This window comes from Camarhynchus parvulus, chromosome 3, assembly GCF_901933205.1.
Source record: "Camarhynchus parvulus chromosome 3, STF_HiC, whole genome shotgun sequence".
Classification (NCBI taxonomy): Eukaryota; Metazoa; Chordata; class Aves; order Passeriformes; family Thraupidae; genus Camarhynchus; species Camarhynchus parvulus.
In genome coordinates, this window is record NC_044573.1 from 42,986,970 (window position 1) to 43,001,798 (window position 14,829).

Below are 14,829 nucleotides of genomic sequence, written 5' to 3' on the forward strand. Positions count from 1 at the left end.
CCAAATTGCTCATACAAGTATTTATTTAGTATTTAGTATTTATTACTAAACTGACTGTGTTAAAAGCCATTTCGGCTTTTCTTGGTGCAGGAGGTGACATTTGTGAGTTGATTATATGAACACAGTCCTTTCCACAGTCCAAACCTAGCTGCAGGACATTGATTCTGAAGAATTAGCAGTCTTTGGCTTTGATAACTAATGGCAGCAGAGAACAGCCCCAGAAGGAATCAAAACCACATACTAGATGCATGTAAATTAGTGTGTTGGAATGTCTTTGGAGTTTTGGTTACTTGGTGGGTACTTTTGGAAGAAGCCCCTTCATTCTAGAAATTGGCAAAACAAAACAATTCTATTCTTACAAGTGGTAGGTGAGATATTGCTGTGTGGAAGATGTAAATTAATGTAATGGTTACATTAATTTAAATATTGTTTTACTACTTTTATTCTAGTGAGGTTTGAGGGGTATACTATTATTGAAGAGAACTGGATCAGCACCATAGTAAATCACCTCAGCTTGAAGTTTTAAATCACGCTTACTGGTGTGGTGTGAGAATGAAACTAATGACTGTTTTCTTTAGTGGCAAAACTGGTTTGAGAGGTTTGTGCCACACCCTTCATCACGTCTCTAAGTGTGCCAGTGCAAGTCTTTGAGAGCTGCATAGTAAGTTTTTATTAGAGAAATGGACTAGGTTTCAAAATCTCCTTCTCCTTCTCCTTCTCCTTCTCCTTCTCCTTCTCCTTCTCTTCTCCTTCTTCTCCATCCTGTCCTATCCTGCCCCTCCCCTCCCTGATTATTTCATCAATTTTGGTTTACAGCACTTCTTCTTCTTCCTTCTTCTAATGCACACAAAATCAGTTTCATTAACTCAGCTGAGGAGATAGCAAAATGTAATTTCCAAATGGATTTCCTCTGCTTAGAAATGCCTGTCACAGTGGAATTTTTCTTCCTCATTTCTGCAATGCAGGGTGGCATATTTCAGCCTGGCTAGAAATCCAAGTTCCTGATTTGTTTAGTAAAACGGTGTTAGAGAACTTCTCCAAAGTGTTTCTGGTTTGATAGCCCAATAAGTTTAACAATTAAATACATCTTTCTTCATGAAACTAGGTCTCAAACTCTTCTTTTCTATTGCAAGGAAGAGCATAGCAGCAACCGACGTGATCTCTCTTACCGCACGGATCTACCATCACCTGACATTTCCTTTTCATCTTGGAAGATAATTGACCAGTTATAAAGAAGGATGTATTTCACTGTTAAACACGGTGGAAAATGTCAAAGGCTTATAAAATGAAAGTCTAGAAATTATGTAAATATTATCAATGACCATCTTCATCATATTCCAGTGAGTCATGTTATGCTTGGGATGAATTAAAGGTTTTTGCATAACTTAAAAATACATAGTACATGATGCACTTAATTTATTGGGGCATTTTGAGATTATGAGCTGATTTAAAGTGTGACTTCTCTTCAAGGACACTGACTCAGACCAGCAAAGGAATGAGCACACTTGCTGTGTTATGCTGCATGGTGTGATTCTGCCATCTGAATGGGTGTGTTGGGGAGGACACTGGGTGTGCTGAACATAACCCTCTCCATGCCCTGACAATCTCAGGCTGCTGCACAGGGCTGGTGGTGTTGCAGCAGGTCACCTGGGGCCAGAGGGAGCTGTGGCTTGACAGAACCTATTGTAGAAGGAATAGTACCTCTAAACTATGACTAGCCAGTGGAAGAGAGAGGCAGTGCTGCAGCCTGGTACATACCTGCCAGGCTTCATCCCCACAGGCTGGGAGAGGCTGGCTGGGGGAAGCTTTCTGTGGCCAGTAGCAGTTCTGTTTGTTACTTGCCTCACTTGATGTAAGATCCATCTCCACCATTCAAACATCCACCCTTTGGGGCATCATCTGAGGATTTGTGTGGAAGTCTAGGCTGGGTTATTAACACAGAACCATGGCACCTCTGCACTCTGGCACTAAATGCTCAATTTGGGATCCTGAAAGACCTGTAAGGCAGCCACTGGCTCTTAACACAGAGAAGAGCTCATGAATGAGCTACAGGAGAGACTGAACTATAAAGAGACAAAGCAGCAATGATACACAACTGCTTAGACTGGTCAAAGCAGTGTCTGAGAAGGACGGAAGGGGAAAAACACCCACTGCCAGCAAGTGCCAAGCTAACAGAGAACAGAAGAGTATGAAATGCTCAAAGGCAGTGCTGGGTTTGACATAGGCTGTTATGAATCGGACATTGTTGGAAGCTACCTGGAGACTTTGCAGAACAAAGTCTGATGGTGCATATAAAAATGGAGGGAGAAAATATATCTTACATGGAATATAATGGCCAATTCTATGTATTTACCTACAGAGTGATCTAACAGGAGCAATTAGTCACAGCTAAGACAGAAGACAAAATAACTGAAAGAGAAACTTGCACAAGAGGGATGCAACATACTGAGAAGTGTAGAAAAGTCATGACTGAGCCTTTTTAGAAAGATATAAGAGCAGAAGACTAACTTGAAGTACAGCAAGAGGAAAATTTTTTATTGAATACCTCATTGATGTGTATAACACAGCACCAAAGTAAATGTAAAAAGATATAAATATTTTAAATTATTTCTAAAAAGAAACACTTTTGTATATATGTTTTCACTTTTGTGACAACCTTCAGAATTACATCAAAACTGATAAAGACATTTTCTGTATTCATATAAGCGTATAATAGTAGAAATCCTCCAAGCCATATGAGATTTTTAAGAAAAAAATCCCCACATGTGAACAGAACTGAAACTCAACTGTCAACATCTTGTGGAGTTTTACTCTTTGTGTGATCAATCCAGTATGGTCCATCTCAACACATTGGGCGAGATAGATCATTGGTCTTACTTATTTGGCAAATTCTACTGGTCTTGGATGCATTCTTTTCCTTGGTTTTTTCCTTTTTTTTTTTTTTTTTTTTGAGTGATATCCTTTATCTCTAGTGTCACTGTGAGTAGCAGTGCTTGGCCAGGATTTCTGAGGGTTTGATTTTTCAATGGTCAATGCTTTTAAATGGGTGATTGTTATCTGATATTTTCATTATACAGTATGAAAATATAGCATTCAATAAATTTTCTTTCAATAAGTTTTCTTCATAACTGGTAATACAGTTATCAGACAGGCTGCATTGATGCATTAATTCTGGTCAACCATAGCAAGTGCCCCGGATAGAATTAAAAAATACCTTTGTAAGTAGTGCCCTTTTCTCATAGCAAAAATAATACCTTAGGATTGCAACTGTAATGCTTCTGATCATGGTGGCTTCCACTGAAAAAGGCGAATGGGCACACACACCTCCCTGAAGAGGACACAGTACGAAATACAGACAGGTGCAGGAGCAGAGATGGGAGGCAATAGAACACAAGTGTCTGAAAGCAGACAATGGAGTATCTTGGGCCTTGGATCTGTAATTTCTGCTCTTTAAAGTGTAGCTGTGTTGTTTTGGGATGTTTTTATGACTTCTGTACAGTGATAACTAAGATTATAGGCAACTTTCTTGACACAAGGTTGTCAAGAAAAGTTACATAAAAGCAGTTGCAGACTGGGAAAAAATAGAAATCCTTTTCTTCCCCACTTGCCATAGTCTGAGATATGTAAAGGTAGCAGACAGAGTAGGAGAAGTGGTTAGTTCTTGAAGGACTGGTTTGTTCATTCCCCTAGCAATTGTCACAGGTGGTGTTCCTTGTAGAATTGTGTTGGGATTGTGCTGTTTGACTTATTCCTAAATGACCTGGAAGAGGGAAGCAACTAAGTTTACTAAATACACAAGATTAATTAAGGCAGTAAGGATGATGGAAGAATCCCATGGCAACTGGGCATTAAAGTGTCACATGAAAATGAGTGTGGATAAAATCATGCTCAGTCATAGTTTCAAACATTAAGTGATGGGATATGCCCTGGTGGCTGTAAGATCCAAGACTTCTGGTAGACAGGGCCAAGAAAGCCTCAGCTTGGCAGTTGTCAGAAATGCCAGTCAAACCTCCTGCATTATTAGGCATAGAGTAGAATACTTGTCTACAATTTCACAAATCTGATTGAACTATTCTGTGCAGTTCTGATCCTCTTATCTCAAAGCAGATAAAGCAAACAGAAGGCGAGCAGGGAAAAAGCCATTAATTAATACAATTTACCAGGGCTCAAAAGACTGAGCTTGGGTAAATTATTCATAATACCATTAAAATTCAAGTACAACTGAAATTTCCTGTTGGGTTAGCTAACACAGAGAAATTACACCTCATGTGTTTCTTTTACAAGACTTTGTAGTGATAAGATGTTTTGCCTGTCTCTCATTGTCTGGAAGTGTCTTTATACATCTTAAGAAAAGGAAAAGTTATTTTTTATTTACTCCTCTGGAAAACTTAAAAAGCAATGATTCTATTATTAAATCCATCAAAGTAGAGAAGAAGTCTCTTTTGTTCATATAAAACTTGAAGGGACTTGTGTAACAGCCAGTTTCACAGGAGAGCAGGCAGAGAGTTCCCAGGAGGCCTCATGGAATGTCTGCCCGGTCTAGTGCTGCCCTGGGGAGACTGGGGTGGTGCAGAGTGCACTTCAGAAATCAGAAGCAGCATAACCCTGAATTCTGTGTGTTCTGTAACCTGAACACCTGTGTGTTCTGCCTGGGCTGCTCAAGATAGCTAGTTGCAGTAGCTCTCCTCTGGAAAATGCCTTATTGTACAGCAGTAATATAACCCAAATGAGCTGGCTGATCTGGGGCTGCAGAATTGGTAGGGCCTGTCTGCATTTGCTTGGTTTGATATCAGTGTAAAGGCTGCCCAGACTAGATTTCAATGGATTTCCTTTTCCTAGCTGCAATGAAAACAAAATACTTTTTTTTTTTCTTTTCTTGATTGGCAAACAGAAGGAAGCATTCCTGGTTTATGTTGGATTTACTGTTCCTTTCTGTGATGATGACTTAGATTTAGAACCAAATGCTGTCTGTCAGAGTGTACTTTGGCAGCATGGCCACTTGCACTGGGTACCATTGCACAGGTTTGTGACATTGGGATTGCTGGCTGTCATCGGCCCCTACACCAGAGGATCCATTCCTGTACTCTGAATGCAGCACTATTCATCCTCCTGGTGTGTAAATGGTGAGGGAAAAATCTAGCCACAGGGGCTAAATTCTTGGAGTTTTGGTGTGAAAAATGTTTGTTCTGCTTTTAGATACCTTTTGATGGATTATAATCTGTGGAGACATGGAATTAGATAGCTTTGAATGTCAATTATAGTACTTCTTTGTAATTTAATTGATTTTTACAAAAGGTGTTAGAGTGTGTTGCTTCTGTAGATGTAGGAGCATTTTTCTGAAGTATGTATTATTCCAGTTTACAAAGTAGGTAGAAAAGTTACATCCCTTGGTAAAACTAAATTAAAAGTTCAGCAGGAAACCCAGAATCAAATAAAAATTTCCTGGCATAAGCTTCCACTCCTAACTAGGCCTTTCTTCCTTCTCTGAGATAAGCATTTATACAATGCTGATCACAGTTTTGAAATATAAAAATATTTGGGTTTACTTGTTTGTGGCTAGTACTGAGTTTTGTTTGCCTGCTTAATACAGACCATTGAACAGCATTTGTCAAGAGTAGCAGAATTCAGAATTACTGATAGTGCATCTTATTCTTCTCACTCAATACAGCCAATATCAAGCTGGCAGCTGAGCTCCTAACTTTCACTCAGCCCATGCCTGCTGTGCTTTGTTGCAGGTTATGGACACACAGTGCCTTTATCTGACGGGGGAAAGGCCTTCTGCATCATCTACTCTGTCATCGGGATCCCGTTCACGCTGCTGTTCCTGACGGCCGTGGTGCAGCGCATCATCGTGTACGTCACCAGGCGCCCCGTGCTCTACTTCCACATCCGCTGGGGCTTCTCCAAGCAGGTCGTTGCAATCATCCATGCTATGGTCCTCGGCTTCATCACTGTCTCCTGCTTCTTCTTAATCCCAGCATCAATATTTTCTGTCCTGGAAGATGACTGGAATTTTTTGGAGTCATTTTATTTTTGTTTCATTTCCCTGAGCACCATTGGTCTTGGAGACTATGTGCCGGGAGAAGGCTACAATCAAAAATTCCGAGAGCTGTATAAAATTGGAATTACATGTGAGTGTCAAACTAACCAGCTAAGTAAAAGGCATTTTATATTAAAAATTAAAAAAATCAACATCAAACTGACAATCAGACTTCTCCTTTCCATTCTGTGAATAATGATAATTTGTCAGCTAGCAAACTGGGCATTAATTTAGGTAGCTCTGTAAAGAGGAAACTGTCTTAAGTAAGGTCAGTTTTCATAGTTAAGGAAGAAAAAGCTAAAACTAGAATTCCATTTTTCTAACCACAGATATTTATTTTCTTATTAATAGTAGAAAAAAACTCTCATGTTACTCTTATGAAAATGTCTAAGAGCATCTTGGGCTAACATTTCAGTGCATCGCAGAGCCAAGACGATCTGTGCAACCTAAGGCCATCCCATAAGGTTAAATGACAGGTGGACAGAAATGAGTGAAGAAGCTGTGGAAAACGAGGAGGAATAACAAAGCTTCTGACTCCAGTTGTAACAGAAGGTAGCTGAAGCTGGCAGTGGTACATACCAACTGTCAAAGACAGACAAGTAGACTGAGATGGTAGAAAAGAAAGATCATGAATGCTAAATTTAAATTGTTTCATTATATTCATCATTGACACAGAAGAAATCATGGTGATCAGTGATTTTAAGAAAGTGAAGATTTTAGGAAGAAAATTACCTTTATTTTGGTATTCTGAGGGCAATATTTTCCAGAGACAGTGTTTCGAAGCCTGGCAGTTTCTCGTACAGCTTCAACCTGAGCAGTCTTTGGGTCATAAGAGGCATCAGTTAAAAGATCTAAACACTCAAAGCAAACCTTTCCTGTCAGGTTCGTTTATTAGGCTGGTCCGCATTCAGCTATGCTTCTGTGCATGATCCAGCAATCATAATGTAGGCAAAGAGTCTGTTAACTTGGTTTTGTGTTTTACCTGAAGAGGGGTTGTTTCATTCTTTGAAGCAGGGCCTTAAACTAGCCAACAGGGTTTTTTTGTTTTATTATCCTGCCAGGCCTGTTGCTGTTGCAGATTTCCTCCTCTCCTTGTTATGTTTATCTTATGAATGGTAGCTTTTAATTATTAACTTGCTGATCTGCAGAGCTGATTTGGGGATGCTAAGTGGTGAAATGAATGTAAAGTCCCACATGGCAAAGGCCTCGTTACAAGCTTGCTGTTCTGAAAACTCAAATTCTGAAGAAAACATTATGGCTCAGATTATAGCTTTTACAAGCTGTACAACAATTAGGAAGTAAATTGCAGGAAATACTAAAAGAAAAAAATAGCTTTTAGACAAAGTTATAGAGACCTTAGAATATCTAATTTCAATAGATTTTAAGGTTATAACTTTTAAATTATTCTTTTTCATTTCATGTGAGCAATTCAAGGAACCAAACAAAATGTTTTCTCCTGAACCTAAATTTTCTATAAGATATTTTGGACTTCTACATCAGAAAATGCTTAATGAGTACTAGAGGCTTTTCAAGAATTTTTAGAAGAACACAAGTCCTGTTCTAAATCAAGTGACAATCAGCTGGACTGAGTCTCAGAGATAATTACAAATTCTCAGTGCAGATTTATAGATGCTTTTCAATTGATATAGCTTTGTCAGTTCTTCCTTGTGTAATGCATAGCTCCCATTTGATGTTATGATATAAAGTTTAAAAACAATAAATTTTAGCTGTAGTGCTGATTTAGATGAGTATTCAGTATTAAAAAATTGATTAATGGTTCTCCTGGAAGAAAAAGGAGAGTGTTCCTGCCAGTGAATAATCTGTAACTACAGGTGAGATATTTATGCCTTTAGGTAACAGAAGAGTGACCATATGGAAATTATAATCATTAATCTGTGTTGATTTTTCAGCACACTTGTGTTGAAAAATGTCCAGTGTGCAGCCCTTGGACGAGTGCATTCTGCTAATAGTTATACACTTAGCTTCTGCCTCATTTACTTTAAATGATAAAATAAATATGTAGTCATTCTCCTCATTGAATTGTAATGTACAGAAGAAGGGATCTAATGAAACACTGAGATTAATAAATATTCATTTTAATACCTTCCTTTAACCTATACACATTTATGTTTGGAGAATATAAAAAAAAAGAGCACAGTGTACTGCTGGTCATAGAGATCTCCATTTCCAAAAATCTCAGTCTATGAGAGTTGACTGTTATCTCTAAAAATAAGTCAGTCAGTACATGGCTAAAGTCACTTGTAATACATTTGAGATAAGACTTCCAGGTTTTGGGTAATCTGTGTACCTTAGTAAAATATTGCAAATGCACCCAAAAGATGGAGTAACTGTGTCAGGTTTTTCAAATTCCAGCAGTAATTTTACAATAATTTTTCATTTTGGTTTTATTTGGTTTGTACACATTCCTAGTTGCTTTGTTTTTCTGGGTATTTCAGGGTGTTGTATGTCTAATACTTTTAGAGGAAAATAATTTCAAAGTTTTCATGAAGTAGTAAGTGATTTGTGCTGCTAAACTGATACAAATAACCAATGACCATAATTAGCTCCCATATTTTTACTTCTGCTTGTAATATATAGGAATACTGTGGTAAAAGTTTATTTTCCATCTTTTGATCAAAATCTTTTGAAGGCCACTTAATTATGGCAGCCATAAGTAAGTAGGGGAGTGTGCATATTGTAAATTTTTATTGCTATGGTTTTTTTAATACCTTTACATGTTTTTTTTTCTCACACAGTTGTAAGGGATTTGAAGCCACTAGTGTCACTCTTTCTGTTTAGGTGGGGTCTTCTGGTTGTAGAATTAGTAAGGGAAAAAAACCAAGGATATCACAGTTCAAAGCTCTGAAATTATGCCATAAAGAAAATTAACATAATGGTCAGAGATGAAAGGGGTGAGAAAAGTCACAAGCTCGAAACTGGTCCAGCCCTACCTGGTTTGCTAATATAATGAATTTTTAAATTATTTTTTTTTTGCACTCAGGTTATCTGTTGATGGGCCTTATCGCAATGTTGGTGGTTCTTGAGACTTTCTGTGAACTCCATGAACTCAAAAAGTTTAGGAAGTTGTTTTATGTGAAGAAGGACAAGGAAGAGGACCAAGTGCATATAATGGAACATGACCAGCTCTCCTTCTCTTCCATCTCAGACCAAGCAGCCTCCATGAAGGACGATCAGAAGGCAAACGAGCCTTTTGTGAATTCCCAGTCCCCAACTTCCAATGACAGCTCTCTAAACAATTAATACACGGGTATCCATACCAGTGTTTTGGTGCATTTATGCTACTTACCATAAGAAATAGAAAGCCTCATATTTTCTTCTCAAATTATAAAAGCTGGAAGACTGTGCTACTTTAACAAGGATTTATCACTTCTGACATAGAAAAGACTTCTGGGAAAAATGTGGGAGCCACCCTGGGAAGAGGGAATAAATGTAAGATGTGGCTGGGAACATAAGGCCATTTTGGTTGAGGGATAAGGATTTAGGTGTACCACATTCAGAGATGCCAGAAAAAAAGGCATACATGAGCAACTTTGTTGAACGTCTTTAGGAGACCAGGCCTTCACTGACATCCAGCTCATTGAGTTAAATGCCCCATCTTGAAACTGGTTGACAGCAGATTTTGGGATGTGCACTTATGATAGTCACAGTTTTAATCCAATAAGCATCTTAATCTGGAGAACATTTTCAGAGCAATATCTCTAGATCTGGTGGAGGGGGGAATATCTAGGTCATCCCTCTATTACCCAGTAACTTGCAGGTGTAAACAATTATTCTAGGAAGGAAAAAATAATACTGGAATCCCTCCTTTGCCCATGCCATTTACATCTTAATTTCCTACTTCCTGAAAAGGGCCTCCAATCACCAGAAAAATGTTGTCCTGAAGAGAGTGTGCCTTGGGTCTTCCGTGCTGTTTGTTTTTTGTATGAAATACTTTTCTGAGAGATAACAAAAGCAATTCAGAGCTCTGGATGAGATGACATGGTAGGGAAGGAAGACAGATGCATTTCAGTCTTCTGAAATGGGCAGGAGTGGATATTTAGCTGCCTGGAATGGAATGAAAATGAGTCAGCATGTGCCACACATGACTGGCACAGTCATGTGCTTGTGGCATTCTCCTACTAGATGGTTGAAACCTGCTCAGCAGAAGGACTTGGTGCTGTTCCTCCCACAGTCCAGCCCAGTGTGTGCTCTGCTGAGCTGGTGGTTACACAGAGGAACAGAGACAGCATCACCTTGAACATAGCTCCTGTTTCTTCTTTTGCTTTTCTAACTGGTACTCGGAACACTTTGGAGGAGAAGGGAATGTTTCAGGGCAAAACAATTTTTCAGTTTTTCATATGGCAAGAAAAAAGGAAAAATGTCACATTTGGTTCGGATGGAACTGAATTTTTTTCCCCTTGGGAAAAGTCACTAAAAAGTCAAGATCTTGCTCAACTTCTGAAGCTGGGACCTCTTTGACTGTAACAGCAGAGGTGTTTTAGTCCAGCTACCAGTCACTGTGCTGAATGCAGGGACCTCAGAGTGAATTTCAGTGAGCATGAGACATGATTTAAGTGGTTGTAGTACTTTCTCTTCTGGCCTTAAGAATCTTATGATAGGGGAATCCTGATAATGCTTTGCAATGAACAAAAGATCTGGAGCACAAATAGCCATAATAGGACAGCCTCCCACATAGGAACAGTGTAGAGGAGAGCCTTTTACCTGCAGTGCAAGCATGCCAGATTGCCTGTAATTTGGCTTTTAGTGTTTAGAGCTGAATAATAATTTACTGTAAAGAAAACAAATGCAGCGTGTCTAGATTTAGCGCACGTGGGAAAAATACTTGAAAGTAAATAATAACCCAAAATATACTGTGTTTGAGCTTAATTATAGCTAGCATCAAACAATTTTTTATATCTTTACTGGAAAAACTTACTTTATGGTTAAATCAGCTGAAAGTCTTCAATTGAAATTTATATTTGTAGAAAATCAGAGCTAAAGGTTTTGGTTGTTTTGAGTTTTATAGATTAGGTGAGAGCATATTGTGTTTGCATGTTCCCAGGAAAGTGGCTATTTTTATACTGCTTAGGTTAACACAGTTCTATTTATAATGAATGTTAACCAATATATATGTACATATATACATAAATATATTTATATACTGTACATATATCATAAATCATCAGAGTCTAACAGACTTAGGAAAAGCATTTTAAATAATTTTTCCCCTTGTCTCCTCTTTATACAGTCCATATTTGAAAACTATGGCATTAAAATGACATTGACATAAAATTGTGAGTACTGTACTATAAGAAACATTTATATTATTTTTTTTCTGTGAAACTTTATTGATTGTTTTCGATACCTTAAAATTCAAAATTTCTTTTAATTTCCGTGTAATATTAAGCTCTAAAGGATATGCACAGATGTTAAATGATATACAAAGTTACTTTTGCAGCGTGTACACAAATGCAAAATGTAGACACGTGAAATGAAAGCACAGAATTCAAAGCAGAAGCGATAAACTAAGCAGTATACTGTGATTGTAGGTCAATAGTTGTTATTTTAAACTTAAATAAAAAGTCTGGCTTTTGCCTGCCTGCACTATGAAGTGGGAGTGTTTTCTTTAGTGGCATGTGTGCCTGGAAGAAATCCTGTCTGCGTTTGTGAATCCTTTAGTTAGCCTTCTTCAGCTCAAGGAGGCTCTGTTAATGCCAGTGTTGTGCCTAACCTTGATATTGATTGTGGCTTAGTATTGTGCTGGTTAATCCTTCAAAAAAAACAAAAAAAAAAAAGAGAAATCCAAGGTATGTTTGGTTTTGTTTCAGATGCTGACTGATTATAGCAAATAAAAAATCATGACATAGCATTTATCCTCTCCTTATGAAACAACTGCTCCAATTTGAGAAATCTGAAAAACTGGTGAAAATAATGGCCCTCATTTCATACAGCTTTTACATCTTCACATGAAGCCAGCATATAAAATTAGTTGAAACTGGAATCCAGATCAGAAGGAGAAAGAGTATCATGCAAGAACCTCAGTACAAAGTGCATCCCTTACCTAGAGGCAGACTGTGAAGCAGGTGCATGTAAACCCAGATGGAGAGCATGGCTCATAAAGCAGTGGTGCTGAAAAAAAGTCACAAGAGAAAGTTAGAAATGCAAGCAAATTACTTGTACACATAAAAGAATTGCCTGGGTTCTGTCCTCACTCTCCTGTCTTCAATTGTTCCAGGCATATATCCCATTAATAGCTTTATTCCTGTGCTACAGCTGACATTTGCCATCTTCTCGTTGTCTGTCAGTCATTAAATATAAACTTGTTTTATTGTTATTTCAAGGGAAAGGACTGGCAGGATATTCACTGTGTTGGAGGAAAGAAAATGGAAAAACCCACTTGAGTTTTGATTTTGGAGCTGAGTGACAGCCATGTTGTCCCTTAATGAACGTTTCTTCCCACGGTCCACCAATGGCATCTTGTGTGGGTGCTGAAGACTTGCTGGAGGTTGAAATGAGTTATTTTCTAAGCAGATAATTCCGGAGACTGGGGTGGTTTGCAGCTTTAATGTCAGCACTGCAAAACCTCCCTAGCTAGGTGCTTATGTCAGAGGACTTGCATAAGACCAGCAGTTCTGGATTGCATTAAATATTTGTCTCAGCAATGGCCAGGAGCAGGATGTGAACTTGTGTAAGGAAGGGGCAAGTATGTATCAACCATTGCCCAGGATGTTCTAGCTCCCAGCAGTGTACAGCTCTGGATCCATGACAGTATCTAGGAGGAATGGGAAGTCAGTGTAGGTGTGGTGTGTGGAAGAGATTGTACACTGAGGTGCCTGCTCTCTGCTTTGGTCAGTGGGAGATTGTCCTGCACAGGATCAAATGGAGATTTCCTACAAAGCTGTTTCAAGTAAGGTGCTTTGCAGTTAGCAGGTAACTTGCATGGAATGGGCTCTTGAAAAAGGGAAGGAAGGGAAAAAGGGGAAAGGGAAAAGCCTTTTATGTGCTAATACTTGAACAGTGCTGTTCTCTCGGTAGATAGGAACTTGCACAGAACTTGTTTGCTAATGCCAAATATTGAATTTACACGTTTGCTTTGTAAAACAGTTGCCACAAATGTAGTGAGATAAGTTGTTAAAAGTACCACTGCCCTAATGTTATTCCATTATTTATTCTTCTTGATTCTGCTTTCTACTGAAGCAAAATAAAGAAAAAAATTGCTACAATGGGAAGCAGTGTTATTCCAAGTGTGCACCAGTACAAGAAAATGGGGTTTCTCTTCTCTGCATTACCATCAGTATCGCAGCATATATCAAAAAGCTTCTAGACAGCAAAAAAAAATTTCTTGTTGCTTGTTTCAAACAGAAACCATATTTTTGAGATTCTGGAGACTGCTTCTGCAGAGCTACATCTTGCTTAATGCAGATTAGGTCCTTGGTGTATGTAATTTTAATGCCTACCTTGTCAGTCTCATTGCTTCTTAAGTTACCATTCCACTTACTTTTTATCACAGAGTTCTTACCACAATTATCTTCAAAGGTCATCATGTTACCACTGAGTGTGAGGACTGTGATGCAGTTACTTTGCTGGTGATGGTGCAGGTTTGCCAGGGCCATTGCCTTAGCTGATAACAAGATGATCTCACTCGTGGCAGTGAGATCATTTGGGGCCAAATGACAGCTTTAGGTAATGAGGAGGGACAGTGTGCCTGGGAGCAGGTGCACGGGCTGACAGCCAATGTCAGGGAGAAATCATCCTGGCAAACTGCTAAGTGACCACACAGTTTTCACTGGCTTCATTGCCTGTCACTAGGAGTTAGAGGAAGGAAGAGCAAGGACATTGCCAAAAGTCATCTGAAATGAAGTTTAATGGACATTTTTCACCATTTATCTACATTTATCTGCAGCTCTCTGTTACTTCAGTTGCACCATATATTCTATGAATCAGGATAATGGTTTGGCATTGCCCCAGTATAGATGGCTCTGAGGTCCCTGAGGCAAGTTATGCTTGTTATCCTAACAAGCTTTTTCTGTCTTAAGTTTACTTGGTGTTCAGCCCCATGAGCGGGAGCACAGGTCAGTGTCTCTGTTGAAACTTTTCAAGGGCAAAAGTGGCTCAAGGTACTCCCTTTTATTTTAGTGCCTAGCCTGTCTAGAAAGATAGGAATGAACTCTCTACCTTGAAAAGAGAGAAACCCACTCTTCTGGGAGGCTCAAAATTCCCCAAATCCATTTGGTGCTGATCCTAGGGCTTTCATAGTCTTGTGTGTATAGTGCATATGTGCAAGTATCGGGAGTAGCACATAGAGCTGCCACTTCTTTTTTCTGTGCCTGATTTTTGGTTTTTTTGAGACTGGTTTACCCTCTTAACCTTCTGAAATTCTCCATTCTGGAAGATGGCTCACAGTATTCTCTGACTCTCCTTGAGCTCTCACTGGTACCTAGCTGGGCCATCTCAATAGGTGGCAAGGTGAGATTCAGAGAGTAGAAAGGGACTTCATCATCTGCCCTACTGATGGGGACTGGGTGAGAGGACAGGAAAGCCCCATCCCCACCCATTAGCTTTAGCGGCAGCCACCACTTTATTTCTGAAACAATTTCCAATGTCTGGCACAAAAAGACTATGATTCACTCATCTGTACTGTGCATGTCAGCCAGTGCTTGTGCTAATGGTAACATAATGACATGAAAACTAATAGCTCATCTAGAAGAAATAAATTGGTTTATTTTTCTTTTTGAGTGTATTACTGCTTTGCTTATGAGCATTAGACTGATTGAATACTGGACTGCAAT

General features: G+C 38.9%; 1 protein-coding gene across 1 annotated transcript in view; it reads left to right on the forward strand.

Moving 5' to 3' along the window:
- Positions 1 to 12,431, forward strand: part of KCNK1 (potassium two pore domain channel subfamily K member 1) — a 31,256-nt gene extending 18,825 nt beyond the window's left edge. Inside the window, exons 2-3 of the mRNA XM_030946257.1 lie at positions 5,736 to 6,131; positions 9,042 to 12,431. Coding sequence (XP_030802117.1) covers positions 5,736 to 6,131; positions 9,042 to 9,301 — 656 coding nt within the window. The 3' untranslated portion in view covers positions 9,302 to 12,431. The remainder of the gene's footprint in view (positions 1 to 5,735; positions 6,132 to 9,041) is intronic.
- Positions 12,432 to 14,829: the final 2,398 nt, after the last annotated feature.